Consider the following 17,291-nt stretch of genomic DNA (forward strand, 5'->3'; position numbering starts at 1 on the left):
TCCAACAGCTCCTGGAAGCTTCCTGCTGGGTCTTGCTGGCCTTTGGGCTGGCTACCAGATGGCACTTTTCTTTCTGTTTAAAAATTTTGTTTGGGCTGGGCGTAGTGGCAGACACCTGTAATCCCAACACTTTGGGAGGCCAAGACAGGTGGATCATTTAAGCTCAGGAGTTTGAGACCAGCCTGGGCAACATGGCGAAACCCCATCTCTACCAAAAATACAAAAATTAGCCAGGCGTGGTGGCGGGCGCCTGTAATCCCAGCTACTCGAGAGGCAGAAGCAGTAGAATTGCTTGAGCCAGAGAGGCCGAGGCTGCAGTGAGCCGAGATCACACCACTGTACTCCACCCTGGACAACAGAATGAGACCCTGTCTCCTAAAAAGTTTCTTTAATGTAAAAATTAAATTTATTTTTATTTTATTTATTTATTTATTTTGCTTGCTCTGTTTCCCAGGCTGGAAGTGCAGTGGCGCGATCATGGATCACTGCAGCCTTGACCTCCCAGGCTCAAATGATCCTCCCACCTCAGCCTCCTGAGTAACTGGAACCACAAGTGCATACTACCATGCCCAAGTTGTTGTTTTTTTAACTTTTTTTGTAGACATGAGGCCTCACTATGTTCCCGAGGCTGGTCTCGCACTCCTGGCCTCAAGCAATCCTCCCACCTTGGCCTCCCAAAGTGCTGAGATTAAAGGAATGAACCACCACACCTGGCTAATTTTTTTTTTTCCTTTTTTTAGAGACAGGGTCTGTATTGCCCAGGCTAAATTAATTTTTGTAATTAAAAGTTTTATTGGCTGGGCACGATGGCTCACGCCTGTAATCGCTGCACTTTGGGAGGCTGAGGTGGGAGGACTGCTTGAGGCCAGGAGTTCAAGACCAACCTGGGCAACAAAGCAAGAGCCCATCTATACAAATAAAAAAATTTTTTTTTTTTTTTGAGACAGAGTTTCACTCTGTCGCCCAGGCTGGAGTCCAGTGGCATGATCTTGGCTCACTGCAACCTCCGCCTCCTGGGTTCAAGCGATTCTCCTGCCTTAGCCTCCTGAGTAGCTGGGATTACAGGCACACCACCATTCCTGGCTAATTTTTTTATTTTTAGTAGAGACGGGGTTTCACCATGTTGGTCGGGCTGGTCTCGAACTCCTGACCTTGTGATCCGCCCGTCTCAGCCTCCCAAAGTGCCAGGATTACAGGCGTGAGCCACCATGCCCGGCCATAAATTTTTTTAATTAGCCAGGCATGGTGGTGCACACCTATATTCCTAGCTATGTGGGAGGCTAAGGTGGGAGGATTGTTTGAGCCCAGGAGGTTGAGGCTGCAGTGAGCTTTGATTGTGCCACAGCACTCCAGTCTGGGTGACAGAGCAAGACCCTATCTCTTAAATACACACACACCCCCCCCAAAAATCCTCTGGTCTCTGAGGTCCCAGGCTCCCTGAGGCCTCTTGAGTTCCCCAGTGGCTGACCCCTTCCTGCCTTCCTTTCCATAGTTAGACGTTGTCCTGGAGACGAACCTGGCCACAATCCGCGTGTTGGAAAGCGTGCAGAAGAAGCTGTCTCGGATGGCGCCGGAAGACCAGGAGAAGTTCCGGCTGGACGACTCCCTGGGAGGCACGTCGGAGGTGATCCAACGCCGTGCCATTTATCGCATCTATGGCGACAAGGCCCCGGAGATCATTGAGAGCCTCAAGAAGAACCCTGTCACCGCTGTCCCCGTTGTCCTGAAAAGGTGCCCTGTGGTGTCCCACCTTCCCTTCCCCTTCCCCTTCCTCCTTCCCTCCCCTCCCCTCCCCTCCCCTCCCAACTGCAGTGCGCCCCTGGAGAGCTCATTAGTGCTGTTTGTCAACAGGTGTCATCTCCAGGGGTAGTCTCTGAGGCCTAAGGGTGCCTTCCTGTATTTCCCAGTCTCCCACTCCTGAGAGGAGAGCACTGTGACCTTCTAGGACTTTCCACCTTGCACATAATTACATCTAGACATCTAAATAACTGCTTTAAGAGTCAGATGCGACCACTACACTGTGGCTTGCATTTTATTTAATGCTGCATTTCGGATACCATCCGGTGCTAGTTAACAGGTATTTATCAAGTGGCCACTTTAAGGCAGGTGCAATGCTTGGCCCTGGGATTATGCAGCTGAGCGAGGCAGACCCAGTCCCTCCCTTGGGACTCACAGCTGAGCAAGGGACCTGAGTGGTTGAGCCAACAGCCATGCGGAGAGTGCTGGGTGCCAGGGAGGAGGTGGAGGAACCAGGAAGCCGGCCACATTGGCTCTGTAAGGCCATCACGCCCTCCCTCTGACGTGCACGGAGCCCACTGCACAGACTAGGCTGGGAGCTGGCTGGGCCTGGGTCCTGGACCCCCAGTCAAGTCCCAGAGGAAGACAGGCCAGCCCTGGGATGCCTCAGGGAGGATGCCCTGGCTTGTCCCTGGTGCTGACTTCTCTTCCCCCCGCAGACTGAAGGCGAAGGAAGAGGAGTGGCGGGAGGCCCAGCAGGGCTTCAACAAGATCTGGCGGGAGCAGTATGAGAAGGCGTACCTCAAGTCCCTTGACCACCAGGCTGTGAACTTCAAGCAGAACGACACCAAGGCCCTGCGCTCCAAGAGCTTGCTCAACGAGATCGAGAGCGTCTACGACGAGGTAAAGCCTTCCCTAGCCCTGCCGGCCAGTGGGGGTGGGGTCCTGGCTCTCCCGACCGCCGGGTCTGTGCCTCTGTTTTCCTGGTGGTTAGGCAGGGTAGTGATATTGCCCTTTCAGGGCTGTGTCGAGGCGAGGGTTCATGTCTCTGTGATGCCCAGCCTGTGGCCTGCCCTAGGAGAACCAGCAACTCTGCCATTGTCTATCTGTTTGTTTGTTTGGAGACAGAGTCTCGCTCTGTTACACAGGCTGGAGTGCAGTGGTGTGATCTCAGCTCACTGTAACCTCAGCCTTCTGGGTTCAAGTGATTCTTCTGCCTCAGCCTCCTGAGTAGTTGGGACTATAGGCGCACACCACCACACCCAGCTAATTTTTGTATTTTTAGTAGAGACGGGTTTTCACCATGTTGGCCAGGCTGGTCTTGAACTCCTGACCTCGTGATCCACCCACCTCAGCCTCCCAAAGTGCTGGGATTACATGCGTAAGCCACCGCTCCTGGCCGACTCTGCCATTGTCTAGAGAAGTCTCCGTCCCTCCCGTGGGGAAGTGATGGACTTTGGCTTAGGTAGTGGGCGGCAGCAGCCTTCATTTCTTTCTTGCCGACTGTGCCAGGCACTGGTGTTAGCAACACAGAAAGAGTTATACATCATCTGACCTCACTCCTGAACCTGACTCTGCTGCAGCATTATTCTGATTTTACCAGTGGGGAAACTGAGGCACAAGAAGTTGCATTTGCCTGGGCTGGTCGCAGGGGGCCAGGGCTCTGAGTCATTGGGTTCGAGGCTTTCGGCTGCATGTCCTCACTGCAGGCTCACAAGGCCTGAGTCATAGAACCAAGGCCAGCGGGGCCCTCAGGTTGCCAGGAGCTGGGCCTGTTAGTAGCTGTGCGTAGGGAATGCCTGCTTGCAGGATCCTGAGGTGGGAAGCTTGGCAGGGTGCCGGGCGTGGTGATAGCCAGCTGTCGGGAAGGTCCTTGGACACTCTGAGGAGGTGGCTTGGGAGGGCACACTACTCCCCAGGCAGTGCCCAGATCATGGCACGGGCTGCGTTATTAGCCTGGTGCCCACCTGGGCAGGGGGTGTTGCCTCACCTGATTTGGTTTCTTGCTCCTGTCACTGCACAGTGAGCGGTCACTCCTTCTTTTACAACACAGAAACGGAATCCACAGGAGCCGGGCTGCTGGCCCAAGGCCTCTCCCAGAGCCTGTGGGACTGTGGGGACCCCCTTCCCTCCCACCTCCCTCCCCGTGGGCCACCCTCGCCCCAGGCCCACCCACAACCACTCTGGCTTCCTCACTCTAGTCCTCGGCGATCCTCAAGCCCAAGACCCCGTATAGGTTCTGTGGGTCTGTGGTGTCTGCAAAGTGCAGATGATGAAGTAGCCCTGGAAATCCACCAATGCGACCCTGAGTTCCTGGATCCCTCCCTGGGGCTGGGGCTGACGAAGGGAGGGGCACCAAGGTTCATATGCAGATTTCTGCACATGCAGGTCCTTGATGAATTCCAAAGTCAGAACCCCATTCCATCACGTGATTTACAAAGCATGGTTACAGATCATGGACATGGGGACCCTGCTTCAGAGGGGACTGTAAAGGAATTTTCAGAGTGTTTATGGCATAAATGAGACCTGGGGGACTTAGCAAGCAGTCAGAGGGCGATGGTCACACTGAAGAGCCCAGAGCGGGGCTGAGCGTGCAGACTCCTAGGAACCAGGTCAGTGTGCTTGGCCCTACCAGCCTCTAAGCCGCCTTGCAGGGGAGGAGGAAGGGAAACCGCAGGCTGCTAGGAGACCCGGTCCTTCCCTCGGGAGCCTGCAGAGATGGTGTCCACGCTGACTTTCCCCAAGAGCCCTGCTGCGCCTGCCTCCCTGCCTTGGACTGAGGGGCTTGGGGCTGCCCAGCAGAGGCCCTGGGTGCCAGGACAGTGGTGTGGGAGGCTGGAGGAAGGGGTGATTGTCTTAACGGTGTGAGGGAATGAAAGTCATGATCTAGATAAAGACCAAGGGGAGGGGTGAGCCTGGGACAGGGTTTTCCAGGGAGTGAGAGCAGATGGGCACGTGCAAAGGCCCTGCACACGCAGGAGGGAGCTGGGCGCGGTGAGGCTGGAGGAGCTGTGGAGGGGCATACCAGGGGCCGGCGTCTTCTGAGCAGCCTGGGAAAGCCTGAAGGGCGTTAGTTGGGGTGACCATGCTCCTGTGGGCCAAGTCGCCCTGGACCCAGTGAGGAGAACAGTTGGAGCAGGCTGGTGGGAGCTGGTGGGAGGGCTGGTGACATGATAGTGGTAGCAAGCACGTGCAGGGGCTGGCGGGTGACAGCAGCGGAGCCAGGGGCTTGGTGACGATGGGCGTGCAGGGCTTCAGATGTGAGCAGTTGCAGGCCTCCCGGGTAGTAGATGGAGGGCAGAGGCAGAGAGGTCACGGCTCACCCTTTGCCTCCTTGACTTCATCGATAGCATGGTGTGGGCAGCCCCGGTCGAGCTGGAATCAGGCGCCACCGTTGCTGTCAGTAGGAGGAGGTCAGCCTCAGAGGCTTCTCCATGCTGAGCCACGGGGCCCCGTTCTGTCCTGGCGCTGGGCTGAGCGACAGACCCAGGCTTGACGCTGTCAGACCCCCTGTGAACCCCGCCCCACATCTCAGAATCCTCTTGGCTCCTTTGTCTGGGGTCCCGGGATGACTTGGGTCTGCCTCACTTTCGGAGAGGGGACCAGGAGCACATGGGGCTGCACAAGAGGTTGAGGCAAGCGACCTGCCCCCCAGGCCCTGCTGCCTCACCGATGTTCGCCACCCATCCTGCTCTGGGCAGCGCTCATCCACCTTGGTGGCCCAGTTAACAGCGAGTCGTGAACGGGCACTGGGGGTCCTCTGGGTGCTGGGTGACTTTCCGCCTAATGGCTGCCCTTCCCCCCACAGCACCAGGAGCAGCACTCGGAGGGCCGCAGTGCCCCCTCTAGCGAGCCGCACCTCATCTTCGTGTACGAGGACCGGCAGATCCTGGAGGACGCAGCAGCGCTCATCAGCTACTACGTGAAGCGGCAGCCGGCCATCCAGAAGGAGGACCAGGGCACCATCCACCAGCTGCTGCACCAGTTCGTGCCCAGCCTCTTCTTCTCTCAGCAGCTGGACCTGGGCGCCTCCGAGGAGTCAGCTGATGAGGACCGGGACAGCCCCCAGGGGCAGACCACAGACCCCAGTGAGCGGAAGAAGCCGGCGCCAGGACCCCACAGTAGCCCCCCAGAGGAGAAGGGGGCCTTCGGGGATGCCCCGGCCACCGAGCAGCCACCCCCGCCACCCCCAGCCCCGCACAAGCCCCTGGACGATGTCTACAGCCTATTTTTTGCCAACAACAACTGGTACTTCTTCCTGCGCCTGCACCAGACCCTGTGCTCCAGGCTGCTGAAGATCTACCGCCAGGCGCAGAAGCAGCTTCTGGAGTATCGGACCGAGAAGGAGCGGGAGAAGCTGCTGTGTGAGGGCCGCAGGGAGAAGGGCAGCGACCCCGCCATGGAGCTGCGGCTGAAGCAGCCCAGTAAGGCTCCGAAGCCTGCAGGGAGGCCCCGGGGGGTGCCTGGGGTTAGGGGTCACAGCTCATGATCTGACACGTCCTGTTACTTTTCTTTCTGGCTTTTCATTTTAAGAGAATTCTGTGATTTCAAATGGGAAATTGCAAACAGGAAGTTGCCAGCATAAGACAGAGGTCTCACGTACCCCTCGCCCAGGCTCCCCTGGCTGTGGCACCTGTCCTGGGTGTAGCACCCTCTCCTGACTGGGGAACATTTGTTTCTCATGGGCTTTCTCGTGGAGCCGTCATGGCCCAGCTCCACAGTGCCCTTTTTCTTCCTTTTTTTTTTGAGATGGAGTGTTGCGCTATTGTGCAGGCTGGAGTATAGTGGCAGGATCTCGGCCCACTGCAACCTCCACTTCCCAGGTTCAAGTGATTCTCCTGCCTTAGCCTCCCAAGTAGCTGGGATTACAGGCGCTCGCCACCATGCCTGGCTAATTTTTTGTATTTCTTTTTTGAAATGGAGTCTTGCTCTGTTGCCCAGGCTGGAGCACAGTGGCATGATCTCGGCTCACTGCAACCTCCGCCTCCCAGGTTCAAGCAATTCTCTGCTCCAGCCTCTGAGTAGCTGGGATTACAGGCACCCACCACCATGTCTGGCTAATTTTTTTTTTGTATTTTTAGTGGAGACGAGGTTTCGCCATCTTGACCAGGCTGGTCTTAAAACTCCTGACCTTGTGATCCACCTGCCTCGGGCTTCCAAAGTGATGGGATTACAGGCGTGAGCCACTGCGCCCAGCCCAATTTTTTGTATTTTTAATAGAGACAGGATTTCACCATGTTGGCCAACCTGGTCTCAAACTCCTGAACTCAGGTGATCCGCCTGCCTCAGCCTCCCAGAGTGCTGGGATTACAGGCATGGGCCACCATGCCCAGCCTCCACAGCATTCTCACTGCCATCCCTGGGTTGCCAGCCAGATTAGGCAGCCTCAGGGAGGGTGGCAGTGAACACCAGCTACTCGGGTTTCCTGGTGATTCCCACATTTGCCCCAGGGGTGGCAGGTGAGGGCTGTTGGGCCCCATGGGGGCATTTGTTGGGGCTCTGTCATGCCAGAGTTTGACCTGTGTAACTGCGCCCTCCAGGAGGCATATGGATGAAGCGGTGTGTCTCTGCAGGTGAAGTGGAGCTGGAGGAGTACTACCCGGCCTTCCTGGACATGGTGCGGAGCCTGCTGGAGGGCAGCATTGACCCCACGCAGTACGAGGACACCCTACGCGAGATGTTCACCATCCATGCCTACGTGGGCTTCACCATGGACAAGCTGGTGCAGAACATTGCGCGGCAGGTGAGCCGGGCCGGGGTGGGGCCGGCCCTGAGGACGGCGGAAATGGCTCTACCGTCATTTCACTCCCCGCTCAGGAGGGGGCCCGTGGTCAGCACAGCAAACCTACCCTGTTTTTTCTTAATTGAGACAAAATTCGCATAACGTAAAATTAACCATTTTGAAGTGTACAGTTTGGTAACATTTAGTACTTTCACAATATTGTGCAACCACCACCTCTGTCTAGTTCCAGAACATTTCATCTTTCCAAAAGGAGACCCCATCCCCATCAGCAGCCACTCCCCATTCCCCTGCCCCGAGCCCCTGACATCCAGTCAACTGCTTTCTGCCTGTGGATTTCCCTCGTGCTTCATTCCTTTTTATGGCTCTGTAATACTCCATTGCGTGGGTAGCTACGTTTTGTTTCTATCTCTTGGTGGACATCTGGGCTGTGGCTGCCTTATAGAGATTGTGAGCAATGTGGCTCTGAACATTTGTGTACAAGTTTTTGTTCCGTGTCCCTGTTGACAAACCTTTCTTGAGGTTCAATTGACAACATGGAAAAAACCTTAACCCACTTATCCTGAGGGAGGGTGGGAATAGTGATGTTCATCTGCGTTGGTTTTAGTAGTAGCAAAAACCCAGCCCCCACTGAATGTCAACACAAGGAAACTGGTCACGTAAATATAAACAGCAGACATCCCAGACGAGCTGGGTGTGGTTCCAGGACATGGGTCCTGCCTGGTTTCTGCCAGAATCATTGTTCATGGTGACCTCCATTTCCTGGTCACCAAGTAAGGCTGTTCATCATAAAGTGGAAAAAAAGCTGGAAAAAAAATAATGCCATTACTCTCCCACCCAGACACAGCCACGAGAAGCATTTCAGACAGGACGTTTCCTTCCAGGTTTTAAAGACTGCTTAATGGAGCTAAAATACCCGAGCAGAAAAGTCCCCAAATTTGAAGGGGGCAGATGGATGGGCTTTTCATCAACAGAACCCCTGCCCCTCTGTCCCCACCCAGCCACCTGCCACCCATGGACACCCACAACCCTGATTTCTTTTTCTTCTTCTTTTTTTTTTTTGAGACAGAGTTTTGCTCTTGTCTCCCAGGCTGGAGTACAATGGCACAATCTCTGCTCACTGCAACCTCTGCCTCCTGGTTTCAAGCAATTCTCCTGCCTCAGCCTCCTGAGTAGCTGGGATTACAGGTGCGCACCACCACGCCTGGCTAATTTTTGTATTTTTAGTAGAGAGGGGGTTTCACCATGTTGGGCAGGCTGGTCTCGAACTCCTGACCTCAGGTGATCCGCCTCCCTTGGCCTCATAAAGTGCTGGGATTACAGGCGTGAGCCACCGCGCCGGCATCACAACCCTGATTTCTACAGAGAGGTAGATCCCTGGCCTCCAGCTGTGTGTTAACAGCAGCACACAGCGCCCGGCCGCATCCTGGGAGCGTCATTCTGCGAGATTCCTGTGTTGAGATGAACCGGCCAAGGACTCCCAGGAACGACCCCCGGCTCCGTCCACCTGTCTCCTGAGGACAGGCATGGGTGGTGCCCCATGGGTGTGTCTGCGGTGGCCGTCTATGTACATTTCTGCTGCTGCCCTTGGGGTAAGGCAAAGAGAGGTGTGTCCCGCTGATGGCAACTTTCCGTTTCCTGGGTCACTTGTACCAGTGCTGTGCGAGGCCGCACTCTGTGTCCTCCCTGGGGCTCAGGGGCGTCTCTCCATCAGCTGGCAGTTCAAATCTCGGTGGGCTCACGTTGCATTTCCCTGATGGCTCATGTGGTTGGGGCCCTGTCCTTTCATGGCCGTTGGGACATCTTTTCTCACGGAAAGCTATCCACGGTGTTTGCGCCTGTTTCCGTTGCGTCTGCCTTGTTGGTGACTGGGAGGATTTCTGTGTCTGGCCACGAGGACTTAGTGAAACCCATAGCTGCGTTCTGACACCTTCACTTCAGCCCCCTCCACTTTCCCTCTGTGTGCCTGAAATGGGTCCCTGCCCATCACCATCCACAGCAGTGGCCACTCCCCAGGTGAGGGAAACACGCCCGGGGCAGCCTGGAGAGAGGACACCCAGGGCCCAGCACATGGTGTTGGGGCAGTGACGCAGGGGACGCCAGGGGGCTGGCAGTCTGCCCCCCCCCCAGGCTGGGCACCCCTCATGGGCCATGGCTTCGGGGACAGCAGCCTTGCTTGTGACACCAGGAGATTGGACCAGATGGTTTACGGAAAGCATTGATTAATGCTTTAAAAAACTCCCCCCCTTCCATAAACAACTCCTCTAGAACCTGTTAAAAACAAAGCAATGAAAATGGGGCTGTCTGGCTGGAGCCGTAGTGAGAGCCACGTGCTGCCCTGCTGTCCCAGCTGTGGCTGCACCACACCCCAGCTGCATCTCCCTATGCCAGGTGTTCACTGCGGGCCCCTCCACGCTGTTTGTAACCTGCCTCGAGGCCATGTCTGGACTCTGCCTCCCTTTTTCTTAAAAATTAGCATTGCTGTTTTTTAGCAGTAGCAGTTGGCATTCAGTGGGCACTTGCTGTGTGCCAGGTACTGTCTGAAACCTATGTGTGTCCAGGTGTTATTGTATCCATTCAACAAAGCTGCACATGGAACCCCCAAGGAGTGTGGTCCCCTGACCAGGGCCTGGGCTGTGCAGACGGGTGATTCACACAGCCCTGTCTGCCCCACGACCCCTGCTGTTTCCATTCCTTCCTTCTTCAGTGCAAAGGTAAAAGGAGTAGCAGTGTATTTACAGCCAAGCATTTAGGGGAAAGGAACAGCCTGCACTCAGGCCACCTTCAGCTCATTCTGGGTTTGCTTTGGAACATTTTTTTCCGTGTCTTTTCTGTGTGTTTCTCACACCTGGGCAGGGTTTGCTGGTCTGGCCTGGTCTGTTTTGTTCAGGTCTGGTCTGGTCTAGTTTTGGTCTGGTCTGGCCTGGTCTGGTCTGGTCTGGTCTAGTTTTGGTCTGGCCTGGTCTGGTCTGGTCTGGTCTGATCTGATCTGGTCTGGTCTGGTCTGGTTTGGTTTTGGTTTGGTCTGGTCTGGTCTGGTTTTGGTCTGGTCTGGTCTGGTTTTGGTCTGGTCTAATCTGGTCTAGTTTGGTTGGTTTTGGTTTGGTCTGGTTTGGTGTGGTTTGGTCTGATCTGATCTGGTCTGGTTTTGGTCTGGTCTGATTTGATTTGGTCTGGTTTGGTTTGGTTAGGTTTTGGTTTGGTCTGGTCTGGTCTGGTTTTGGTCTGGTTTGGTTTGGTTTTGGTTTGGTCTGGTCTGGTTTAGTTTGGTCTGATCTGGTCTGGTCTGGTCTGGTTTGGTTTGGTTTTGGTTTGGTCTGGTCTGGCTTGGTCTGGTCTGGTTTGGGTCTGGTTTGGGTCTGGTCTGGTTTGGTCTGGTCTGGTCTGTTTGGTCTGGTCTGCCCACAGCCTGTCAGGATCCTGGTCTTCATCCCTGTGTCATGCAGTCTCCATCCTGATGTGTTTCTGGCCTTTGTCGACTTCCTCTGTGGGTGAGGTGGGGACTCCCGCAGGAGGCGGGGTGGCCGCACCACCTGCTTTCCTCCCGCCAGCTGCACCACCTCGTGAGTGATGACGTCTGCCTGAAGGTGGTGGAGCTTTACCTGAACGAGAAGAAGCGGGGTGCCGCCGGTGGGAATCTGTCCTCCCGCTGCGTCCGCGCTGCCAGGGAGACCAGCTACCAGTGGAAGGCTGAGCGCTGCATGGCCGACGAGAACTGCTTCAAGGTGAGAGGAGGCCTGGGGCTGGGAACACGCCGGGAGGCCTGGCCGCTCGCTCCGCTCTGGACTCAGTCCTGGGTGGACCCTGGTTCAGCGGCTGGGACACCAGCCCTGCTGCAGAGCCCATGAGGTACCTTTGACCTGCAGGAAGCATCAGGGCTTTGGGAGGGTGGCAAAGGCGGGAGGCGGGTGGCCTTGCGAGCCTGCGCTGTGCCGGCTGGGCTGTCCCAGCAGTGGAGGCTGTCGGCGTTCCTGCTCCGCAGGTGATGTTCCTGCAGCGCAAAGGGCAGGTGATCATGACCATCGAGCTCCTGGACACCGAGGAGGCCCAGACGGAGGACCCTGTGGAGGTCCAGGTGAGGCCCTGGCCCCAGTCTGTGCCACGCATACCAGGGAGCGCCTGAGGGCAGCAGCATGGGGCTCCCACCAGCCAAGCGCAGGCTGCGCAGCATCCAGAGACCCTCCCTCTGCAGGCCGCAGGCTCTCCTTGAGGCCTGGTGGGTGGGGTTGCCTCCCTCCCTGCTCCCCCACCAGGCTCTCTTCTGTGCCCCGTCTCCAAAGAGCAGACCACTCCTCCTGAGCCAGCGGTTGTGTCCCAGGGCAGGAGGGGAACCAAGCCGTCTCTCCCTGGCCCCCGACTCCCACTCAGGGCATCCCGTGGCTGTGACCTCTGCACCTCTTGTGTCAGGGCTGCATCCTGTTCCTAATCCCCAGCAGAGGAGCCACCTGGGCCCAGCTCCCAGTCACAATTTTTGTGGGGACAGATGTTTCCTGCTCACCTCCCGCATCCTGGTGACAGTGAAGCATTGACCCGTGTGTGTCCCCAGGGTGGTCATTGGGGCCTGCAGCTCCCGGCACCTGCCAGCAGGTCCAGTGTGTGTGCACATTACTCAGCTAGGCCAACCCCATTCATTTCCTGGGGCTACCACCACAATGACCACAAACCACGTGGCTTCAAGCAACAGAAGTCTATTCCCTCAACGTCCTGGGGGTCAGCAGTCCACAACCACAGTGTGGGCCGGGCCGTGCTCCTGCCAAAGGCTCTGGGGCGGATCCTTCCTGCTCTTCCAGCTTCCGGGGGCTTCTGGCGCTCCTCAGCTGTGGCCTGGTTGTGTGAGTCCCGCTGTCACTGGGTCCTCTGTCAAGAGCTATAGTCTGTTGGGGTCTCCGTCAGGGATCAGAGTCCTCTGCAGCGGCTCTCCTCATGCTGTGGGAGTGGGGGGCACAGAACCCCTGTGAGCTCCTGAACTCAGGGTCCAGAGTAAGAGTGGCCATAGCCCTGCTGTAGGGGCATCACGGGCTGTGTCTCTCCCTGTCCCCAGCACCTGGCTCGGTACGTGGAGCAGTATGTGGGGACCGAGGGCGCGTCCAGCTCGCCCACCGAGGGCTTCCTCCTGAAACCTGTGTTCCTGCAGAGGTAAGAGGCCCTGAGATGCATGCTCCTTTCCTTCCTTCCTGGGCCCAGGGAGTGTCCCCTTTGTCCTGACGGGGGCTGGACCATGGCACACTGTCTGGGAGCACTTAGTAGGTGCCTGCTGTGTGCTGAGGCGGGCCCTGCCCTTTTGAGGCTTGTGGTTTGCAGTGGAGGGATTAGTAACCCCAGGACGGTGAGGGGTAGGAGGGGCAAGGTCAACCCCACGATGCGTCAGTGGGTGAAGAGTGAATGCCCAGACTGGAGGGAGACGCTGCCAGAGCTGGTGGGGCCAGGCCAGAGGCGGGTGGCTGTGGCAGGACCCTGGACCACCTCAGGTCGGGCTAGGATGGCGCCTGTGGGACCAGTGGGGGCTGCTGGTGGGTGTTCAGATCTGGGGGCATTTCTTGTTGCTTCCATTTGCTTTCTGTGGACCCCTGGGAGGTAGCACATCTTCTGTGGTCCCAGGCCTGGGGGTTTCCCAGCCTGCAAATCCTCCTCCCACAATGCCGAGAGCCAGAGTCCATTCCACCTCCTTTCGCCCCCAGGAACCTCAAGAAGTTCCGCCGCCGGTGGCAGAGCGAGCAGGCGCGGGCCCTGCGCGGTGAGGCCAGGAGCTCCTGGAAGCGGCTGGTGGGCGTGGAGAGCGCCTGCGACGTGGACTGCCGCTTCAAGCTCAGCACTCACAAGATGGTGTTCATCGTGAACTCCGAGGACTACATGTACCGTCGCGGGACCCTCTGCCGGGCCAAGCAGGTGCCAGGGGAGGCCTGGGCTGCCCCGACATCCCCCTCCTCACCCCAAGTCCTGGGGCCCTGGGGGTCCAGCCCTCAGCCGCCCTGACACCCGGCCTCTTCAACAGGTGCAGCCCCTGGTCCTGCTCCGCCACCACCAGCACTTTGAGGAGTGGCACAGCCGCTGGCTGGAGGACAATGTGACGGTGGAGGCGGCTAGCCTGGTGCAGGACTGGCTGATGGGTGAGGAGGACGAGGACATGGTACCCTGCAAGACGCTATGTGAGACAGTGCACGTGCACGGCCTGCCCGTGACCCGCTACCGCGTGCAGTACAGCCGCCGCCCGGCCTCGCCCTGACCCGCCCTCGTGGGCACCGGGCAGGTGCCTCACAGAGCACAGACGTGCCCTCGGCCTTGGTCGTGTTGGGGCCGTTTTCTTGAACGACCTGAGAGGCATCTCCCAGCCCCTCTGCTGCCGGACAGCGCCCTTCAGGGCAGGACGCCGCCCCCGTGGCTCCCGGTCTCCTGTGGGCCTGCTGTGTGCCAAACCTGAGCTACCTGCACCCGAGCCCTGGGGCTCAGCCCCACCACAGGGGCGGGTGGACGTGCTGGCCGAGGAACAAGCAATCATGTTTGCGTCCCCGTCCGTCACATGTGCCAAATCCCTGGCAGGCAGATGGCTCCTGCCCCATATTCTTACCGTGTCTTGGAAAAGTCACAGGTGACAGCCCTCCTGAGGCCCACACTTTGGAGGGGGTCCATGTCCAAGAGACCCTGACAAGGAAGGAGTTGAGCCCTGGGTAGGCTTGCTTGAAAAGTGAGTCCTTCCAGAATATTCTCAGAGCTGCCAGAAACGTCATCTGAGGGTTTGGGCATCAGCTCTGCCTGGCTGGTGTTCAGGCCCTCAGTCACTTTGGAAGTGAGAAGAACCCTTCAGCCAAACCTTTGGGATCCCATTTTGAAGTCAAGAGCTGGAGCAGGCGGGCAGTGCCCCGGGAGACCCCGCTCTGGATAAGACACCCAACCCCAACTCCAGCAGCTGGACTCTGGGCCCACAAGGGGAGGGACCCCAGCCAGTATTCCCTCAGAGCTAGCACGACCCCGCTGTGGGGCGGCGGGCCCAGTCGTGTTCCTGCAGTGGGCACCCTAGGCGTATGTGTATACACGCACAGATATTTATTCCTTTCGCTTTTAGTGGTTGTTATTTCTGTAGCAGCCAAGTCCTGCGGCTCCCTGGGGCTGAGATCTCCCTTTGTGGAACTCCGAGAGCCGCCCTGACAGTCCCAGCCGCCACCCAAGGAGCTCCATCCGCCCACCCACCCCGGGACCCACGCAGCCACTCCAGGGATCATTGTTGTCCTTTTGTGAGGGGCTGAGGTGACTGTCCCATGGAGGCATCCAAGGCTTTCTGTGCCAAGAATCCCAAGTGACTGGGGCTGGGGACCACTTCTCTAGGCCTCTCTCCCCGACCATGAGAGCCCCTGGCCCTGGCCCCTGCACACCAGTGGGCCCAGAATAACCGCCACCCTTGCCGTCCTGCAACAGCTGGACTCAAGTTTCCAGGAAGTGGAGATGTGTTTCTAGAAGTTTCCTGTGGAACCTGGAGGCTCCTGACGCCTTTGACTCCAGGCTGGGCGATTCCGATGCCGACCCGTCCTCCTGGGCTCCCCACCCCCGCTCCCCAAGTGTCACGCAGGCACTTTGTACACATCCCGGTTTTCTAAGAAGGGAACTTGCCATCAGGATTCCTGCACCAGGCCCACGGCCGTCTCGGGCAGAGCCACTTGGGCCCCGGGTGCAGCCGGAGACCCCGCCGAGCCCCTCTTCCCGGTATTCCCATCCCCGCATGCTTCTAGGGAGCACCTCTTTTCCGTTCTTGAGGAATTTCTGTTCTGGGGCTTGTCCTTCCTTTGCAGCTGTTTTGAATGTAGTTTTCCTTTTCTATTTATTTGCACATTAAAGTTAATAATTGAATATTGACATCAAGCCGTGAGGGTGTGTTGGTCTTCCTGCGAGAGCCTTGCTGACTTCCTGCCACCAGGTCAGTGGGCTGGACCCATGAGAGCAAGGGTTGGCCGGGTGTGCCTACCTGGGACCAGGGGAGTCGAAGCCCCTCCTTGAACCAAGATCATGTCACACCCTGCACCTGCCCCGCCACGACATGGGAGTGTCTTCTAGAATATTCTTTCCCCATTCCATTTGCACATTTAGTGGGAATTAGAAGCGTCTCCTTCGCCCGAGTGTCTCTCATGCAGAACCCAATTTAAAGATCATGGTGTTTGCTCTAAGGTGTTTGTTCTAAGCTTCCCATGCCCAACCTATCCGTCCAGGCCCATGCCTGCCCACCCACCCCACACGAACACCCTCTGTACTCCCTGGGGCCCCACCCACTTCCTGGCTTTCACCATCATTTTCTCCTCATCTCCTGCCCCCTATCCGCATCCCAAGCCCCACACCTGCTTCCGGGTAGCAGAAGCCCCAGCTCTGCTGTGTCCCCTGGCTGACATACCTGGAGGGTTCCAAGGCAGAAGTGGCCAGCCCCTCCCCCTCAGTATGGGCTCCTCCATCCTCTGTAGGGGAGGGGCCATAGCTTCCTCCCAGTGACCCATGTGCTCCCTGTACACCCAAGCGTCTCTGGCAGTTCTGACCGCACCACCACCGGAGGGTCAGGGCTCCCAGGGAGCGTGGCAAGCCAGACCGGAGGCCGCCCTGTTTCCTTCTGCCTTGATCCCATGGCTGGGGATGCCCAGGGTCCTCTGTGGGCCTCCAGACTGGCTTTCCTTGGTCAGAAGTGCTGCAGGGGCTGAGAAAGGCCGTGCTGGTCCCAGGAGAGCAGACAAAGAGCAGATCTCCGAGGTGGCCCTGCCCTGAGGGGTCCCCTGCCCTCAAGTAGGGCCCATGGCCTTGATGAGGTGATATGACATGAGATGAGAGAGGTACCTCACTGGCCCTGAAGATGTCTCCGCTGTGCTGGGGAGGGGACCCTGTGGCAAGGGACAGAGAGTGGCCTCCAAGAGCCAAGGGGGACCTCAGAGCCACCACTACCACCAGGACCCAAATTCTGCCCAAGTCCACTTGAGCCCAGAAAAGGCCCCGGAGCAGCAGATAAAGACACAGCCCAGCTGACACCTTGATCTCAGCCTCATTTGACCCTGAACCAAAGACCCAGCCTCCCAGGCCGGACCCCTGACCCACGGAAACAAAAGGTCATAGAGGCGTGTGGCTGTGAGTCACATTCATTATCCAGAGATAGATACAGCAGCATTAATAAAGCCGCTGCATGTCCAGCACCTCCCCTTCCACCTCCGTCAAGTACGAGGAGGTGGCTGAGGGTCTCAGGAACCCCTACTGAGGGGGGAAATGAAAGAAAGAAAAAATTAAAAAGAGAATTAAGCTTTTCCTGTATTAGGCTGACTTGTCTCAGAGGCAGCAACAGGCACAGCCCAGACCCAGGAAAAGTCTTAATAATACTAACAAGCCAAGACACAAAGGAATGTGCTCTGGAGCCTCTCCCAGCACTCCCTCAACATAGGGAGAAGAAAAACAAATTTTCCTTTGTTTCATGGTATGAGTTTATAGATTCCTGTTCTCTACACCTAGTGACTTCAAATATTCTGTTTTATCTAAGCAGTGGAGTGAAGGTCATAAACCGTCTGAGCAGGCCTGAGATAGAGCCACCTGGGTGCCATAGTGATGGCCATGGAATAAGCCATGCTAAGCACTAGGGCAAACCTACATAATGGCCATCTGAGTTGCACAGCAACGGTCATGTCTAATCCTGAGTTATGAGCCTGTTATAATTTGATGAACTGTCTTTGTCCTGCCTCTGTATCCCTGCTTTCACGCCACTGTAAGCCTGCTTCAAGCTAACCCACCCCGTTTTAAAAGTGTGTTTACAAGTCAAGTGCTGTCTTTATTCTAGGCCCAGTTTTTAGACGTTGAGTCCGGT

At 57.1% G+C, this 17,291-nt stretch overlaps 1 protein-coding gene across 4 annotated transcripts in view; it reads left to right on the forward strand.

Annotated features, from left to right (window-relative positions):
- SIN3B (SIN3 transcription regulator family member B) overlaps nucleotides 1–15,322 on the forward strand; it is a 49,860-nt gene extending 34,538 nt beyond the window's left edge. For 2 of the 4 annotated variants that reach the window (XM_054673109.2, XM_054673110.2), the window contains 9 exons: nucleotides 1,493–1,731; nucleotides 2,457–2,640; nucleotides 5,546–6,161; nucleotides 7,278–7,480; nucleotides 11,029–11,202; nucleotides 11,460–11,552; nucleotides 12,519–12,613; nucleotides 13,156–13,363; nucleotides 13,470–15,322. In XM_054673109.2, coding sequence (XP_054529084.1) covers nucleotides 1,493–1,731; nucleotides 2,457–2,640; nucleotides 5,546–6,161; nucleotides 7,278–7,480; nucleotides 11,029–11,202; nucleotides 11,460–11,552; nucleotides 12,519–12,613; nucleotides 13,156–13,363; nucleotides 13,470–13,700 — 2,043 coding nt within the window. In that variant the 3' untranslated portion in view covers nucleotides 13,701–15,322. The remainder of the gene's footprint in view (nucleotides 1–1,492; nucleotides 1,732–2,456; nucleotides 2,641–5,545; nucleotides 6,162–7,277; nucleotides 7,481–11,028; nucleotides 11,203–11,459; nucleotides 11,553–12,518; nucleotides 12,614–13,155; nucleotides 13,364–13,469) is intronic. The other 2 variants (XM_512485.9, XM_009434932.5) reach the window with 1 other exon arrangement.
- The last annotated feature ends 1,969 nt before the right edge of the window (nucleotides 15,323–17,291 follow it).

This window comes from Pan troglodytes, chromosome 20 (genome assembly GCF_028858775.2).
Source record: "Pan troglodytes isolate AG18354 chromosome 20, NHGRI_mPanTro3-v2.0_pri, whole genome shotgun sequence".
Taxonomy (NCBI): Eukaryota; Metazoa; Chordata; class Mammalia; order Primates; family Hominidae; genus Pan; species Pan troglodytes.